This window comes from Denticeps clupeoides, chromosome 20, assembly GCF_900700375.1.
Source record: "Denticeps clupeoides chromosome 20, fDenClu1.1, whole genome shotgun sequence".
NCBI lineage: Eukaryota > Metazoa > Chordata > Actinopteri > Clupeiformes > Denticipitidae > Denticeps > Denticeps clupeoides.
The window spans coordinates 17,756-34,621 of NC_041726.1; the positions used below are offsets into that span (position 1 = coordinate 17,756).

The 16,866-nt window shown below is 47.7% G+C and overlaps 1 protein-coding gene across 1 annotated transcript; it reads left to right on the top strand.

Annotated features, from left to right (window-relative positions):
- Positions 1–10,161: 10,161 nt before the first annotated feature.
- LOC114770519 (protein NYNRIN-like) lies at positions 10,162–16,866 on the top strand. Its single transcript, XM_028964514.1, has 2 exons — positions 10,162–10,615; positions 10,674–16,866. The coding sequence occupies exon 2, from the start codon at positions 13,305–13,307 to the stop codon at positions 16,716–16,718; it is 3,414 nt and encodes a 1,137-aa protein (XP_028820347.1). The 5' UTR covers positions 10,162–10,615; positions 10,674–13,304; the 3' UTR covers positions 16,719–16,866.

A 16,866-nucleotide genomic window follows, 5' to 3' on the forward strand; every position in this document is an offset into this window, starting at 1 on the left:
GAACAAAATTCCTTTTTGAATAGATAACTTCAAGAGTTCTAAATGAATTGAACATTCATAATTTGAACGTAAAACTGTCACGACTTCGGACTTACGGGGGAAGGAAGCGCAGAGGTTTGACATACTGGGAAGGGGTTTTATTATAACAAACAATACCGAAATACAAAGAAACAATGGCGCGGTGGCCGAAAAGGATTTAACTTAAATGAAGAACTTAAACAAACCCGTAGGCGTGTGGCGATTGCCAGAACTCAAAACACATGAAACTAAATCAGGTCAAGTTCGTGCAGCGAGTTCACGAAAATGCCAGCGACCCCGAACGGGCGGAAACTTCCGGCATTTATGGGGCGTCAGGATTGGGTTCCGGTGTGGAGCCCAGCTGCAGGCAATCCTGACAGAGCCCCCCCTCCAAGGGCTACGTCCTCGGAGCCCCAACAGTACCATCAGTGGAGGCGGCGGGGCGGACGGCGGCAACCACAGGGCTCCTGCCCTGCTGTATCCTCCCCTTGGAGGACCCGGTCCCTCGGGCTGGCTCCCCGGCGTGGTCAGGCGTGGCGGCCCCGGTCCCTCGGGCTGGCTCCCCGGCGTGGTCAGGCGTGGCGGCCCCGGTCCCTCGGGCTGGCTCCCCGGCGTGGCGGCCCCCGGTCCCTCGGGCTGGCTCCCCGGCGTGGTCAGGCGTGGCGGCCCCGGTCCCTCGGGCTGGCTCCCCGGCGTGGTCAGGCGTGGCGGCCCCGGTCCCTCGGGCTGGCTCCCCGGCGTGGTCAGGCGTGGCGGCCCCGGTGCCTCGGGCTGGCTCCCCGGCGTGGTCCCGCTTGGCGGCCCCGGACCCTCGGCCTGGCTCCCCGGCGTGGTCCCGCTTGGCGGCCCCGGACCCTCGGCCTGGCTCCCCGGTGGTCCTTGGCGGCCACCGGAACCCTCGGCCTGGCTCCCGGCGTGGTCCGCTTGGCGGCCCCGGACCCTCGGCCTGGCTCCCCGGCGTGGTCCCACTTGGCGGCCCCGGACCCTCGGCCTGGCTCCCCGGCGTGGTCAGGCGTGGCGGCCCCGGTGCCTCGGGCTGGCTCCCCGGCGTGGTCCCTCTTGGCGGCCCCGGACCCTCGGCCTGGCTCCCCGGCGTGGTCCCGCTTGGCGGCCCCGGACCCTCGGCCTGGCTCCCCGGCGTGGTCCCGCTTGGCGGCCCCGGACCCTCGGCCTGGCTCCCCGGCGTGGTCCCGCTTGGCGGCCCCGGACCCTCGGCCTGGCTCCCCGGCGTGGTCCCGCATGGCGGCCCCGGACCCTCGGCCTGGCTCCCCGGCGTGGTCCCGCATGGCGGCCCCGGACCCTCGGCCTGGCTCCCCGGCGTGGTCCCGCATGGCGGCCCCGGACTCCCGTACCTGCACACAATAATCAGGGCCGATCTGGGTACGTGTGGGCCCTGTCTCCACATGTCCCCTCTGACACGTCTTGTGTCACCCCCTGCACCGCGCAGGGAGATTGTCCCAGAGCCTCCGGCGACTGTTCCAGGCACCCCAGGCTGGTGCCTTCTGGGACTATGCAGCCCCTCTCGCTGCACGGCCCTGGTGCCAAGGGGGGGGCATTGCCAGACCATCCGGCTAGCCCCTTCTGCGTCCGTTGGGACAAGCAGGCCCTCTTCCTGTCTGTCCCAGCTGGGTCCTCATGCCTACCCGGGGGCTCTATGGCGCTCCACCCCTCTGGAGGCAGACGCAGGCCCATGCCTGGCCCGCCCTCCTCACTGGCTACCGGAGGACCCAGCTCCATCGCTTCCCCTCCTCCCCTCCCCTCAGGAGGAGTCCCCAACCCGAACTGCACCCCCCCAAAAAATTCTTTGGGGGAGCACCCCCCCCGGCTGGACTTAGGGGTACCTTGGGGCTTGTCCACCTCGCCTTGGACCGGTGCAGTCAGGTTGGGAACTCCCTCCCTGGGGTTCGGCTCTGCTGCTGGGTCACCATCTGGTGGACACAAAGAGGGGAAGTGGGGGCGACATACGGACACATATGCCACGCACACACACACAGACAGAGACAGACAGAAGAGAGGGTCGTCTAGTTCCCTCTCTGAGCACTCCGGGACCTCCTCAGGGGGCACAGCCAGGATCTCGGGAGGCGCGACCTTCTCGTCGCCCGCCAGTGCTTGGTCTTCTTGCCCCGGATCCTGACTGGCGCTGGATGTGGTGGAGGGGCAGAGTTCGATCCCTGGCTCAGGCTCTGGCCGATCAAACTCCGCCCTCAGTCTCTGCTGGAAGTCCCGAAAACTGCTGTCTGTCTCTCCCTGCTGCCAGAGGGCTGCGCTCCAGCCCCATGCTGACCCAAGCAGACACGATAGGATGGTGGTGGTCTTATCAGTGTCTGCTGCCCCACTGAAGGGTCCCGGGACAATTGGGCTGTCCCACACGGGGCTGGGCACGTCGCTGGAGATGTTGGTAGGTGTGTGGTGTGGAGGGGGGTGGACGTCTTCTCCAGCAGGTGTGGGCGCTGGTGCTGCGCTGCCATTTCGCTGGGGAACGTCCGGGCAGAGGGAAGGCGGGTCGGCGACTGGAGCAGGAATGGAGGATTCCCTGCGAGGCAGTCCCGGCAGCGCAGTTGCTGGCTGGCGACCTCCCGTCGCCCTCTTCCACCAGCTTTCCTCACACTGCTGGGAGGGACGTGGGTCTCCACGGACCTCGTGACGCTCCTGGATGGGCGCGATGGGCGGAGCCATCCCGGCACTGACTGCCCCAAACGGCGTCATCCTGGTCGTCGTCCGTGTCAACCTCGTACCCCCGGAAGTCACATGGGTCATCACGGACGCCGCGATGATCTCGGATGCGCACGCTGGGCGGAGCCATCCCGGCACCGACCGCCCACTGAAAATCCACGTCATCATCGCTTTCGTCATCCGTGTCCTCCCACCGGTGACTCCAAGGGTCGTCCACCCTGCGGACATCCTGGACCCATGGCGCGAAAAGCTCCCATGGGCAGTACTCTGGCCATTCGGGCTGGAGGCTGCCCACCTCCTCGCTGGAGGAACGCCGCCGTTGTTGTTGCCGCTTCTCACCCCCCTGGAAGTGACGTGGGTCCCCACGGACCTTGCGACGATCGCAGACTGGCGCGATGGGCGGAGCCCAACTCTCGTCTCCCGTGCTCTCGTCGTCGTCCGTGTCGTCCCAGTCCACAGGGAGCCTTGCCAGCAGAGCGCAGAGTTCTTGGCTCGACATGCCGAAGATCGTGGGGGTCGCATCTTCTGCGCTCGCTGCCCAAGTCACTTCCTCGCTTCTGCCGACGCCAACGTCCTCGCTCCGCCCACTCACCCGCCGACGTTGTCGCTTCCGGGTTTCGCGGAGTTTCCCGGGGGTGACGTCATCACGCGGCGCCGCGTACCACGGCTTCTCGGGGAGAAAACGCTCCACTAGAACGTCTCTCCCCTGGCGTCCGCGTTCGCCGCGCCGGGCTGCGTCCTTCGCGGCGTTTCTTCTCCTCTGTTTTTTACCTCTGCGCTTTTGGGGGGGTCGCTGGCATTCTGTCACGACTTCGGACTTACGGGGGAAGGAAGCGCAGAGGTTTGACATACTGGGAAGGGGTTTTATTATAACAAACAATACCGAAATACAAAGAAACAATGGCGCGGTGGCCGAAAAGGATTTAACTTAAATGAAGAACTTAAACAAACCCGTAGGCGTGTGGCGATTGCCAGAACTCAAAACACATGAAACTAAATCAGGTCAAGTTCGTGCAGCGAGTTCACGAAAATGCCAGCGACCCCGAACGGGCGGAAACTTCCGGCATTTATGGGGCGTCAGGATTGGGTTCCGGTGTGGAGCCCAGCTGCAGGCAATCCTGACAAAAACACAATATTCACAATTGTATAGTGAAGAAGTGAAGAAGACCTGTGGCAATCTTAACAGCACAAAGAAAGTACAAAAAACAACAATAAAAATTTTTTATTATAATAAGATTTACTGAAAATATGTTGTGCGATTTTCCTTACCTGTCACCTGTGCAAAAACTTGCATGAATCTTTATCACATCAAAAGGCATTTTCTTTTGACAAATGGGGCAAGTTTCCTAGAGGGAACAATATAAAAACAATATAATGTAAATTATTTTCTTTCATGTTGTTTCAAGCATTTATTAGTTTTTTAATGTGGTTTTAAAATTATACATATGCAAAGAATGAGTGGAGTTACGTAAAGAACTCCTTTGAAACCCTGGGTTGCTGCTTTCAAATGTTTGGCACTGTACCCACTCTCATCGGGTGGGATAAGTGTAAGCTTCCGGGAGCCCTATCCACCTTATGAAAAATTATACAAAATACAGAAAAACACAATGTATTATTGGATTTCATTCCTTTTATTTTGTTATGCCAGGATTCATGTTTTAAGCTTGACACAAAGGTATTTAATTACATAAAATATGAAATATGGTATTAGTGATAATGTAAAAATTCAGAAATGTATTTGATTTTACTTATTTATTTATTTTCATTGCAATGTATCACTATGTTCCTGATGATTACCTGAAGACTTATAGACAAGCCAACCCCCCTTTACATCCTGAAATCAGCTCCTTCAGTTGGGCACATACCTTACAATGTAAATAACACTGTCAGTATAGCAAACCATGTAAAAATTAAATGCCCAACAGTTACCAGTGCAACACTGGTAAAAAAAGCTTATAGTGTTACATTATAGCAATGTGCTTAAGAGCACCTTAGCACCCATGTTCCACATACAGAGTTACTAATGAATTAAGCTCTGTTACATTAGAAAAAGATCATTTTAAAAGATACAGGAGAGACGTCACACATACTTACTTCATCATAAGTTGCATTTTCAACCATTTGCATTGTCTTTTACCCAACCCAGCTTGCATATGTACCAGTTGCTCACTCTCCTCAGGTGTTCGCTCATATTGGTGAGGAAGCAGATAAAAGTTAACAGGCAATATTTTTGCGGGTTTGCTAGGGGGCATTGACAGCATTCGCCTTTTACCCCGTCCTTTGCTGAAAAACCCGGGAAATGATCTGTTGGCAAAACAAAAACCAAAATAATAACCATCAAATAATATCATGATGGCTTATGTCAATATTAAAAAAAATGTGGTTGCAAAACCTGGTCATCTCAGTTTGAATGGTGGCCCTCTGCTGAACAGTGTGCTGCCTATGGAGGCTGAATTATGAAATTAATTTAATGAAAGTATTTTAATAAAACTATGTATGCACAAATACATATACATAACAGGGATTTCCTTTACCACACTATCCTTACTATCTATCCTTTCCACAATAATAAATAAAAATACACAAAAAAAATACACTGACTGGGACCAGCTGCACTGCTTGAGGTCAGCAAAGACAACAAGTGCCTGGCTGATCTGACAACTTCGCTGTCCTGTAAAAACAGTTTAAGCAAAATATATATATTTTTATATTTATTTTTATATATAGCTACAAACTAATGATGTGTATCTAAAAACAATATCGTTAGTAGGACATAAATTGAATTGGTTACTGAATCATTAAATAAGCCAATGATTCAGTAACCCGTTCATAAAGACAGTCACTTGCCTCGTTGCAGTAGTGTTGATATTCGGGAAACGTCTAAAATGTTGTTTACCTAAATAATATAGTCTGATCATGAGGAATATTGGCCAATTCCTTGGCTCGATCGGGGCATCTCTACTAATAACATTTATATATTTGTTTTATTTGTATGATATAAGCGAAAATGAACGATATAGCTACTTTAATCGTGCCTGCAAGCTACACATATATCTAAATGATTATTCACAATGTTAAAGTCTTCAACTCAAAACACAGCTTACAATCATCATCGAGTGACCTTATATCCAAGTTGGATCTGATGTGGATTCCAATCAAGGAAATAAATGAAGCACTAACGGAGTTATTGTATTAACACAGGACACGAGCGGTGTGACGCGTCATGACAGAAGACAGTAGAACCTGATGATTAAAATCAGGGATAATGTCTACACTGAATGCGAAATTCCCAACAGCAAACGGATTCCCTGTTCTATTTCTAAGCTCTTTACAACGGCCGCTTTGTCACTTAAAAGTTATTGCGGCGTGTTCGCGTTCTATATAGACACGGTGGTATGCTAATCCCTTTTATCAAATATACAAACACCAGAGACCGCTCAGATAATGTTTCACACGCTGGGAACGCTAACACAATATATAATTATAAACCATAAATGCTTAAAAATCACTTACCTCTGGGCGATTCATGATCACGCAGAAGAATGGTCACCTCCTGAGCAGCTCTGTAATTGACCAAAATGCTTCGCTCGACTTTTCGGAGATCATCTACGCCTCCCTGTGAATGACCTCTGACCTACTTTCTGTACGATCTGAATTTCTGGGTTTGAATTTTAGAAAACTGAATTTAGAAAATTGAATTTTAGAAAATTGAATTTAGAAAATTTAATTTTAGAAAATTTAATTTAGAGAATTGAATTTTGATAATTCAGATTTACACAATTCACATTCAAATAGTTTTGTCATAATATTAGCTCTAATATTCAAGTAAAATAATTTCAAATTCAATTTTAATAATTCAAATTTACACAATTCACATTCAAATAGTTTTGTCATAATATTAGCTCTAATATTCAAGTAAAATAATTTCAAATTCAGTTTTGATAATTCAAATTTACACAATTCACATTCAAATAGTTTTGTCATAATATTAGCTCCTTTTAATTCAAATTTACACAATTCACATTCAAATAGTTTGGTCATAATATTAGCTCCATAACTGTCTGGTTCCAGTTCTGGATTTTACATGGTAAACACATGTTGGAGAGTAACGGTGCCACGTCTGGGTGCAGCAGGAGCCCCAGCTGGCAGCACTCAGCCTGACAGCAGGGCTCTAACCATGGACAGGTGCTGCTGGGTAGGCATCCGTGGTTGGAGCCCTGTTAGAAGGAACCGACACTGATGCATCGATGTGGATCCTGAACTTTGATTTCAGTTCCTGGCAACCGCCACACGCCTGTTGGTTTGTTTTTCTTGGCTTCCTTTGTTTTGTCCCTCGTGCCTTTTTCTTTTGTGCGTATTAATAAATCCCATTTGCCCAGATGTCCCGTCTCTGCGCTTCCTTCCCCCGTCAGCCCGTGGTCGTGACAAACAGAGGTAAAATGTACAATGAGACAAGTTCTGACATTCAAACAAATCCTGTTCAATTTTCTGATATGTATTGTATTTCTTTTCATAAATTATTTGTTGTTCCGGCAGCTCAGGTGACACTTTATTTTAAAAAGTCTATATTTGCCAGATCAAGTAAAGCATACATGTGCATGTTTTGGGTGTTATGTTTTGGTGTTTAATTATCATTATATTCGTGCATTTTCTAAAGATTCTGTTTTTGAATAAAGGGTTGGAAATGAATGCTTTTATTTATTCATAATTTATAAAAAATAATCGACAGATTAATTGATTATTAAAATGATTGTTAGTAGCAGCCATGCTTCTTTATTATCGGAAGATACATCGAACATTAAGACTAACTGTGCTGTAAAACAAGTATTTGCTTTATTAGATATTTCTCCAGATTTATTTGTTTCAAAGCCAAATGGCGTATGATGTAAGCCAGGACTTTATTAGGCCTCAGACCAAGTGGTGATTATCACCATTTCACAGCCTCCCTGATCAATCTGGACAGCCTTGTTCTTGTACTGTTTTCTTTTCTCCACGTCTCCTTGTGAAGCTTCTCGAAGATGCTCCAGTGCTGCTCTCATGTCCACTGTCTGCTCGAGTTGCCCACACAGTTCCTTCTCCCTTCTGAGGAGGACCTTCAGGGTTTCCTCAATCTCCTGCCTCTTGCTTGTATTGTTTAAGTCCTGGAAACGTTTTTCCAGTTCGTTCCTGGTAGATGTTTCTTCAAGGAGCACTTTTTCAAGTTCTTCTCGTGCTCTGTGCTCATGGTCACGTTCGGCTGTCATCATCTCGAGTTCCTTTTTCATTTGCTGGAGCGTCTCCTCGTGGAGGCTGTCTTTGCTCTCCAGCTGATGACGAAACTTTGTCTCTGTCTCCAGGAGAAGCCTCTCTGCCTCTTTCCTGCTTTCTCTTTTTGCTTCAAGCTCTTTTTCAGCTTTCTCTCTCCTGCTCTGCTCATCTGTCATTTGACTTCTCAGCGTTTCCTGCTCCTTCTTCTCGTTCTGCAGCGTCTCTTCATAAAGAGCCTGCATGCTCCCCAGCTGCGTATGGAGCTGTGTCTCCATCTCCATCTGCTTTCCAGTTTCTCTCACGTTACAGAAACACCTTTCTGCTTCTTCTCTGTTGTGTCTCTCCACGTTCAGCTGTGCTTCAAGCTCCTCAAATCGCAGCTGTTCCAGATCTTGTTCTTCTCTCAGTCTTTCTTTTACTTCATTCTCAGCCTCCTGGATGGCAATTTGCCTCAGCTCTTCACGCCAAGCCAGGCTGTTCTGTGTCGTGTCACGAATAGCCATCTCCAGATTATTATTAGAGGCCATGAACATCTCCTCCACTTCTTTACGATGACCGGGATCCCTTTCCAGGAATGTCTCCATCACCGCCTCGAGTGTGCCGAGCTGTTCCCCGAACACCTCAACCTGACCCATCTGAGCTGATTTCAGATCGGTCATTTTGGGCTCAACGGAAACGTCCTTCTTGAAGAAGCGACGCTTGGTCCACCTAACAAACTTCTTCCACGCCTTCATTTCTCTACCTCTATACTGAACTCTCGTAAATCTGAAATGATTTAGTTCTTCACGGCTCACCTCTTAAATAGAGCGAAGCTGATGATGTCACTTTTTTTTCAGCCAATCAGATGGAGGAACAAGATCTTAAGAACATTGTGATTGGCTGGTTTCACTCAGCTGATTACGCTACAGAACAAGAGCTCAGAAACATTGTGATTGGCTGAAAAAAATGATATCAGCCAATCACATTAATTCTGGGCTCTTGTTCTTGCTGAAAAAAAAGTGCCTCTCTGGACAGTGAATCAGGAGGAAACCCACACCGAGACAGAAGAACATGTAAACTCCACACACACAAGGTGCTGTCAACGCTATTTGTCCCAAATCAAATTACTGCCACTTTCACTTTTTAATCATTATTATTGGTGTGTTTTACACTTGGCTAACACGCTCGCGTCTGAACCGGAAGAGCACAAAGTTCCAGGTTCAAACCCCACTTACTACCATCGTGTCCCTCTGTCCCCAGGGGGACTGTCCCCGTCACTACTGAATGTAAATGTGTTGTTACGGAACAAGTAAAATAATATAGTTGTATATATTCCAAGTGAAATATAGTACACAGTCAGTAAAAACATTTGTTTTGCACGTCATTAGTGTGAACATGGACACGCCCCCTACACAAATGGGCCAATCGGATACCAGTACAACTTTGATTCTACATTTTATTATTAGATCATTTGTACCGTGATATAAAATTATTTTTAATGTTTGTCTTGTGTTTTAGACGTGTCAGAAAGACCCAGATTTGTTTAGTTGTTTCTATCTGGTCCGGTTAGAGTGTGACACCTAATGAGCCATCGTATTTTTCACATGTAAATGTGTGCGTTCATGACGGAAAGTAAGTGCTGAGGAGTGTTGTTCACACTCGTGTGTTCGATTCGTTTATCCTTTCATACTGTTTTATATGCAGAGAGAGAGTTTGTAATGTTTGGGAATTATTTAATTCTTATGCTAATTTCCGCCTGCTATTAGCGCTAAGCTAACGGGGTTCAATAATTTTCAATAATAGCTGCTGTAGAAATATACTGCTTTGACATATGTTACTTTGCTAAAGACTGGTAAAACATCTGTTATCAGATGGCGTGCAAACATAAAGGAAGTGGAACATATCACTCTTAGAGGAAGTGAGACATAACACCTGCACCCGACCGTGTTAAAACTGTCAACTATGCACCTTGTGGTTTCACCCTGCTGAAGAGGTTATCTGCCCCTGCAGAAGACAGCACGAACGAGCAGAAGACTCCACCTCAAAAAAGACTATGTTTGTCACTACCTATAAAAGAGCTGAGCACGCACTGAAACATCGGAATCGGAATCTGTACACAGAGTGCTGGTGCATGTTTTCTGTGAACATTAAAGATTCCCCCTTCTGCGCAGACTGAGTCTTGAGTCTTCATTCTTTCTCAGCCTTGAGCAATGCATCCTCCAACAAAGAACCTGGGTTGAAGGACCCGCGGAGAAGACCAATAGTCTCACAAATTTATTCCTTCAAATTGGCGTCACGAACAGGATCTTCTTCTGGATCAACAGAGGAGAAATTGGACAAGACCAGGTGAAAGGAGTTTGGACAGAAAGCGACCGGTCGAATTACAAAAGGTAAGCAGACCTTTCATTCTGCTTTAATTGACTACTCTAAATAAACTTTGTGTCCAGACTCCAAGTACCCTGTATTAGAATATTGTTCTATAAAGGCTGAAAAAGACTGAATTAAAAACGAATTAAATGACGATAGAAAATTTGGAATTACAATAAAGGTAATAAAAGAATACTGAGGTTGGACCACTATTGGTACTGACGAGTCCAATTTGGGGTCCGACGAGAGGTCTCAGTAGTGGGTTGGAGGCCCTGGAGTAATCTTAGATTACTCCTGAATTCCATAATAAATTTAAATGCAAGTGTGTTAGGTTGGAGTCCTTAGAAACACCAGAAGTTGTTTCTTAAATTACCAAGGAATATTTGAAGGTTGGAGTCCTTAGAAACACCAGAAGTTGTTTCTTAAATTACCAAGGAATATTTGAAGGTTGGAGTCCTTAGAAACACCAGAAGTTGTTTCTTAAATTACCAAGAAATAGTTGAAGGTTGGAGTCCTTAGAAATAACACAGGTTATTTCTTAAATTCCAGGATAACATTTGTAAGGTTGGAGTCCTTAGAAACAATATAGATTGTCTCTTAAATTCCCAGAGTACCATTTGAAAGTTGTTGTAGGATATTTTATACATGTGTGACGAATGAATGTCCTGTGTTGACACGGCCACATAAAACACAACAGTGTGAATGCTGTGAGACACTGGGAAAGACGCTCTGTTCTTCCGTGTCTACAGATTACATAATAAGGGGAATTAGATTCCTTTTTGTCCCTCAAATTCTCAATAAGGGGTGAATACCAGGTATTCCCTCGATAAGGATAAAAGTACAAAAACACATACGTACATTCAACACAATACACCACATGGGAATGAATGATTGTGAATAATAACAGTGAGAACAACTAGCACCCCCACTTCGGAAGCAGAGGCAAGGCGTATCCGCCTGGGAATTCGCACTCCCAGGTAGAAGCTTGATACCACCAAAGGGGGATATTTCAAGTGCTGACTCACTGACTTAAAACGGTGCTCCCCAGCTGTTAGTGTCACCTATTGGCAAAACCCCAGCTGGACTAAATTCTCATAAAAAATAAAAAACAACCCCTTCCGTGGAAATAACATGGAAGGAGAGCCGGAGAAAGAGGTAGGAGATGGTTGGGCTCCTGGAAGCGTTCTCAGTACTCTCGGCGAACAACTGATCGAGATGCATTTTGTAATAGACATCACTTATCCTTCCAAAGAGGCAGCAGAGCAAAAGAAATTACTTGACACCACCGCTACTAAACTTCTCATACAAAAAGGCCAAAGTAAAGGGAGCAGTGGGAATTGGGGCATAATATTTCGCTCCATAGCGCGAGAAGCTAAGAAAAAAGAGGGAGAAGCGGGAAAAATGTTGGAAAGTGCTGGCCTGTTTAGTCGACAAAAACATAAGAAGGAACAAGAAACACAAAAGAACAAAAGGATAAAATACAATAAATTCGCGGGATGGTGGGAACTCGCCAAAGTTCGCATGAAAAAGGAAAAAGAGGCACCACCTCCATACACCCCTGTCCCAACAGCACCACCTCCACCAACACCTCCCGCATCCATATATCCTGTCCTAGAAGTCACGGGGGGTATCTTAGCCTGTCCCACCGAGGGAATGCCACCCCCTCCTGCACTGGGAACTAACACCAAGAAAACAGATCCGCCGACACCGTTACCCTCCGCTCCATTCCAACATGCAGGGGCCCGGTACCAGGCCAAACACAGTAAGCCCCAGCAGGTCCCCGCGACGGAGGAAAGGTCAGAAACTACCTACAGGAAACAATCCACATCACAACCTGAGCAAGGTCAAAAACCTGAAACAATTACAATATGCCTCAAAGGTAACTGGCAGCCAGTAACAAAATCACTTGAAAGCCTAAACACCGCGGGAGAAGAACTTGCAGATTTAATGATTCAGGCAGTTGAGGAAGCTAAGGCAGAGCAAGGACATGAGAACAGGGAACCGATAGCTCATAGAACTAGAGGTAGAATTGAAACTGGAGGGTCTGGCTGGAAACTAGCAAAGGGGGAAAGGGATGACGTACACAGGAACGAAAGTGAAGAAGAGGAAGATGAGGAAAATAGTGGACTTGAGTCGAAAGGGGCAGCAGGGGGTTATCCACTGATCCAGAGAAAGCCAGGGGAAAGGCCTGTGTATCAGCCATACACTTTAGGGGACATCACAGGGCTAGTTCACAAATTACCAAACATACACGACGGAGCACATCCATGGTTAGTGGCCTTGGAAAAACACACTGCCGGCGTCGACCTAGCCTTGGGTGACATTAGAGCAATATTGACCATGTGTTCCTCCAAATCTCAACTGTTAGCTGTAGAACGAGATGCCGGGACTCTCCAAACCCCCAATGAAGTTCCTATATACAATGTCCTCAACAACCTCAATCGTGCCCTAAGACAGTCCTTTCCACTAAAAGACGCGGCAGGTGGAATGACTAGAATTAAATGGGACCGCAAACAGAACCCACCTGCTTACCTCGACCAAGCAATAGATGATTGGACGGGTAGGACAGGGCAACACCCAGGGACACCGGGTCCAATGTCAATTCTGTTCAGGAAGGCAGTGTTAAAGGGGGTCCCAGAGGCTACATCGGACAAAATGGAAGACAACCCTGATTTGCAGGATTGCGATTTCCCCACATGGAAAAAACACCTGCTCTTTAACCTTAACAAATGTCAGGATAAGGACTCTAACAAGGATGAAACAGTGGAAGACCTGCAACAACAGTTACTCCGAATGCAAATACAACAAGCAAAAAAAGAATTAGGTGGCAAACCAGAAAAACCTAAGAAGCAGTTAGTGGCCGCAGTCGCCCCGCCGCCACCTCAGCCGCCAATGCCGTCTTTCCCTTCTGGTGGGTGGCAGCCTCCGCCACAATACCCCCAACATTCGGCGTCCTTTTTGCGGCTCCGGAGGGTGTTGCGGCGGCTGTTACTCTCACTCCGGAACAGGAACAGTGGTACATGATGTCTGCTGAGGCGGCCCCACACATTTCTTTAGCCTTAAACCCTGGTCACCAGGCCAAGGAATTAGGTGGAATAGTAAAACGAGCAATTGCAGCGACCGATTGGGTCAATACTAAGTTACCATATGTTCTATTCTCAGAGTCCACTTCAACTTACCAAATTTTGCCCACTTCGTCCTTGATCAACTCCGCTGTGTTACATCATGACACCTTGTCTCGGTCTCATGGTAGAGAAATGACGGACCATTGCGACTCACATTCAATTCTTGATTCCATTCCACATTCCCTGTGGTCTCAGGGACCTACCGACGTTGGTTGTGTCGGCATCCCACCAGTCACTTTTACGTTGCATACTTCCGCTCCCGTGTGGCAGTCCCAATATCCCCACAAACCCCAGGCAGAAGCAGGCATTGCCGAGACCATTGAGGGTCTGATTGATGCTGGGGTCCTCGAGCCTTCTGGATCCCCCTGGAACACTCCCATTCTCCCTGTCGAAAAGAAGGGTACGGGTAAATATCGTATGGTCCATGACCTCAGGAGAATCAATTCTCTCCTGGGAACTACATCTCTCCCGGTGCCCAATCCCTATGTTGCCCTGGCCAACCTGCCTCCGTCACACGCCTGGTTCTCATGTATAGATTTAGCCAACGCTTTCTTCTGCCTTCCATTAGCGGAGTCCTTAAGAGATGTCTTTTCATTTACCTTTAGGGGCCAACAATGGCGCTACACTCGCTTACCCCAAGGGTTTGCTCTCTCGCCCGGTCTTTTCAATCAACATCTGAAGGCTATCCTAGCTCAATGCCCACTCCCATCTGACTGTTTCCTGGTCCAATATGTTGACGACTTACTACTTTCTGCCCCCACGGCAGACGTTTGCCTACAAGCAACTCGCTCACTATTGACCTTTCTAGCAGAAGTCGGCTTCAAAGTTAGCAGGTCCAAATTACAATGTTGCCGCAAACAAGTTTCCTTCTTAGGGCGCATGGTTGCTCAGACAGGGGTCTCTCTATCTAAAGACCATCGAAATTCTATTCTACACCATCCACGTCCACATTCTGTCAAGGACATGCTCTCCTTCTTAGGTCTGACTGGCTTTAGTAGGAATTATATCCCTGATTACGTGGGTCTCACTACCCCTCTCAGGGCTCTTGTGAACGCAAAAGGCATGAAAAATCTCCACGCACCGTTAGAATGGACCTATGAAACTGAACAATGTTTCATCACTCTCAAACAAAGACTTTCCGTGGCCTCTGACCTAGCGATCCCGGATTATGCGTTGACTTTTCATTTGGATGTTTCTGGAACAGATACTCACGTCAATGGTGTACTGTTCCAGAAAAAAGGGGGAGAGAGACGTGTACTCACATATGTCAGTGTCATGCTAGACAATATTGAACAACGACATCCATCATGCACCCAACATGCGGCAGGACTAGCTAAAATCATCACTAAAACAGCTCACATAGTCATGAACCATCCTTTGAAAATACTGACGGCACACAGCGTCGTAGCCTATGTAACCTCACAGGCCTTCACACTCACACCATTACGACAAAGGCGACTAATGGACATTCTCACTGCTCCACACATTAGCTACTCACATGCAGGTATAAACATGGCTGATCACATGGCATCAGGTACCCCACACGAATGTGAGAAGAATGTACAGAAAGAGGAGAACATTAGACCATATTTACAAGCTGAACCACTTGTAGATGCTACAACTGAGTGGTTTACCGACGGATGTTGTTTTAGAACAGACCAAGGAACGTTGCAGGCAGCATGGGCAATAGTAGAACAGAAGGAAATGAAATGGGAAGTGGTCAAGGCAGAAAAACTGGAAGGACCTCAATCAGCACAAAGAGCAGAATTAAGAGCAGTCATTGAAGCATTGAAATTGGCACAAGGCCGAAAGGTTAACATCTACAGTGATTCGGCCTATGTAGTAGGGGCAGTCCATGTAGAGCTAAGGCAGTGGATGAGAGCAGGATTCCTCACAGCTGGTGGAAAACCGATCAAACATGGGGAAGAAATGAAAGAACTAGCCGAAGCCCTGTTACAGCCAGAAAAGGTGGCCGTCATAAAATGTAAAGGTCACAGCACTGGAACGGACTTGATTGCCCAAGGTAACAGACAAGCTGACTTCATAGCGAAACAAACTGCAGGTTACATACCCTCATCCATCATGGTAATGGACTCCCAACCACAACCTCCTGTGGATGACACACCACTCGATCTGACCAAAGCCACCCTAAAAGAATTACAGGAGAAAGCAAGTCCGGAAGAAAAAACTCTGTGGTTGGCCCGAGGAGCCACCAACACCGATTTATGGAGAGGCCCGGATGGGAGACCCATTTTACCTCCGGGCGTAAGACAAACGGCCATGGAAGAAGCTCACGGGGTGGGACACGTGGGGGCAACCCAAATGATGAGGAATCTGTCCACCTGGTGGCATCCGCAATTACATGATATGGCCCAGTACCTAGTGAGAACCTGCACGGAATGCAACCTGTACGGAATAAAACCCACATTGAAACCCATGTTGGGCATCTTCCCAATTCCACTGTGCCCAGGAAAAGAAATTGTGATTGACTACACGGATATGGTTGAACGGGTAGGACGACATAGGTACCTTCTGGTCATGGTAGATGCATTCTCGGGCTGGCCAGAAGCCTGGCCCGTGACTAGAGAAGATAGCAAAACGGTGGTCAAGTGCCTGATTAACCATTACATCCCGCAACACGGGTTTCCTGAAACCATTAGGTCAGACAATGGAACTCATTTCAAAAATAAGGATCTGCAAACAGTTGAATCTGCCTTAGGGTTAAAACACAAGTTTGGCACGGTTTACCATCCTCAATCACAAGGTAAAGTGGAAAGAATGAACCTATCACTCAAAACTAAATTGGCAAAAATCTGTGCACAGACCAAAATGTCCTGGGTTGACGCGTTACCATTGGCTTTAATGTCTATTCGTAGCTCGGTGAATAAAACCTCGGGGTACACGCCTTTTGAGTTAGAACATGGACGTCCCTTTCCTGGTCCTTCGTCACGACTGTTTATGACTACTGAAGCATCTGAAAAACTGTCTCCAAAAGCATATTTTAACATTTTACAAAGTGTTCTCTCCCAGCATTCTACGCAGGTCACAGGCCGAGGGTCCCAGCCGCCTGCAGGCAACCCCCCGAGTCCAGGGATAGAATACGTACTCCTGAAGGTGACCAAACGGAAATGGAGTGAACCCCGTTGGACAGGGCCCTACCAGATCACCGAGAGGACGTCACATGCTGTTCGGCTCAAAGGAAAAGGAGATACCTGGTTTCACCTCTCCCAGTGTGCGGCTGCACCTGAACCAGGCCGGACTGTCCCGGAGATCCAGGATGCCCTAAGAGCAGATGCTGGACACAACTGACCCCAAGATACAACCGGCTGGTTGTACATTTTCAAAGGGGGATTACCTTACTTCGCGTCCTATTATACTAGTTCCTACATTTTACTACTCTTAATTTGCATTTACTCAGTGTTCATATTGTTTTATATATTTTCTCTATAACCATGTC

Bases quoted from the DNA above. Each gene is read 5' to 3' on its own strand.
- LOC114770519 (XM_028964514.1), top strand. From the start codon at position 13,305: ATGATGTCTGCTGAGGCGGCCCCACACATTTCTTTAGCCTTAAACCCT.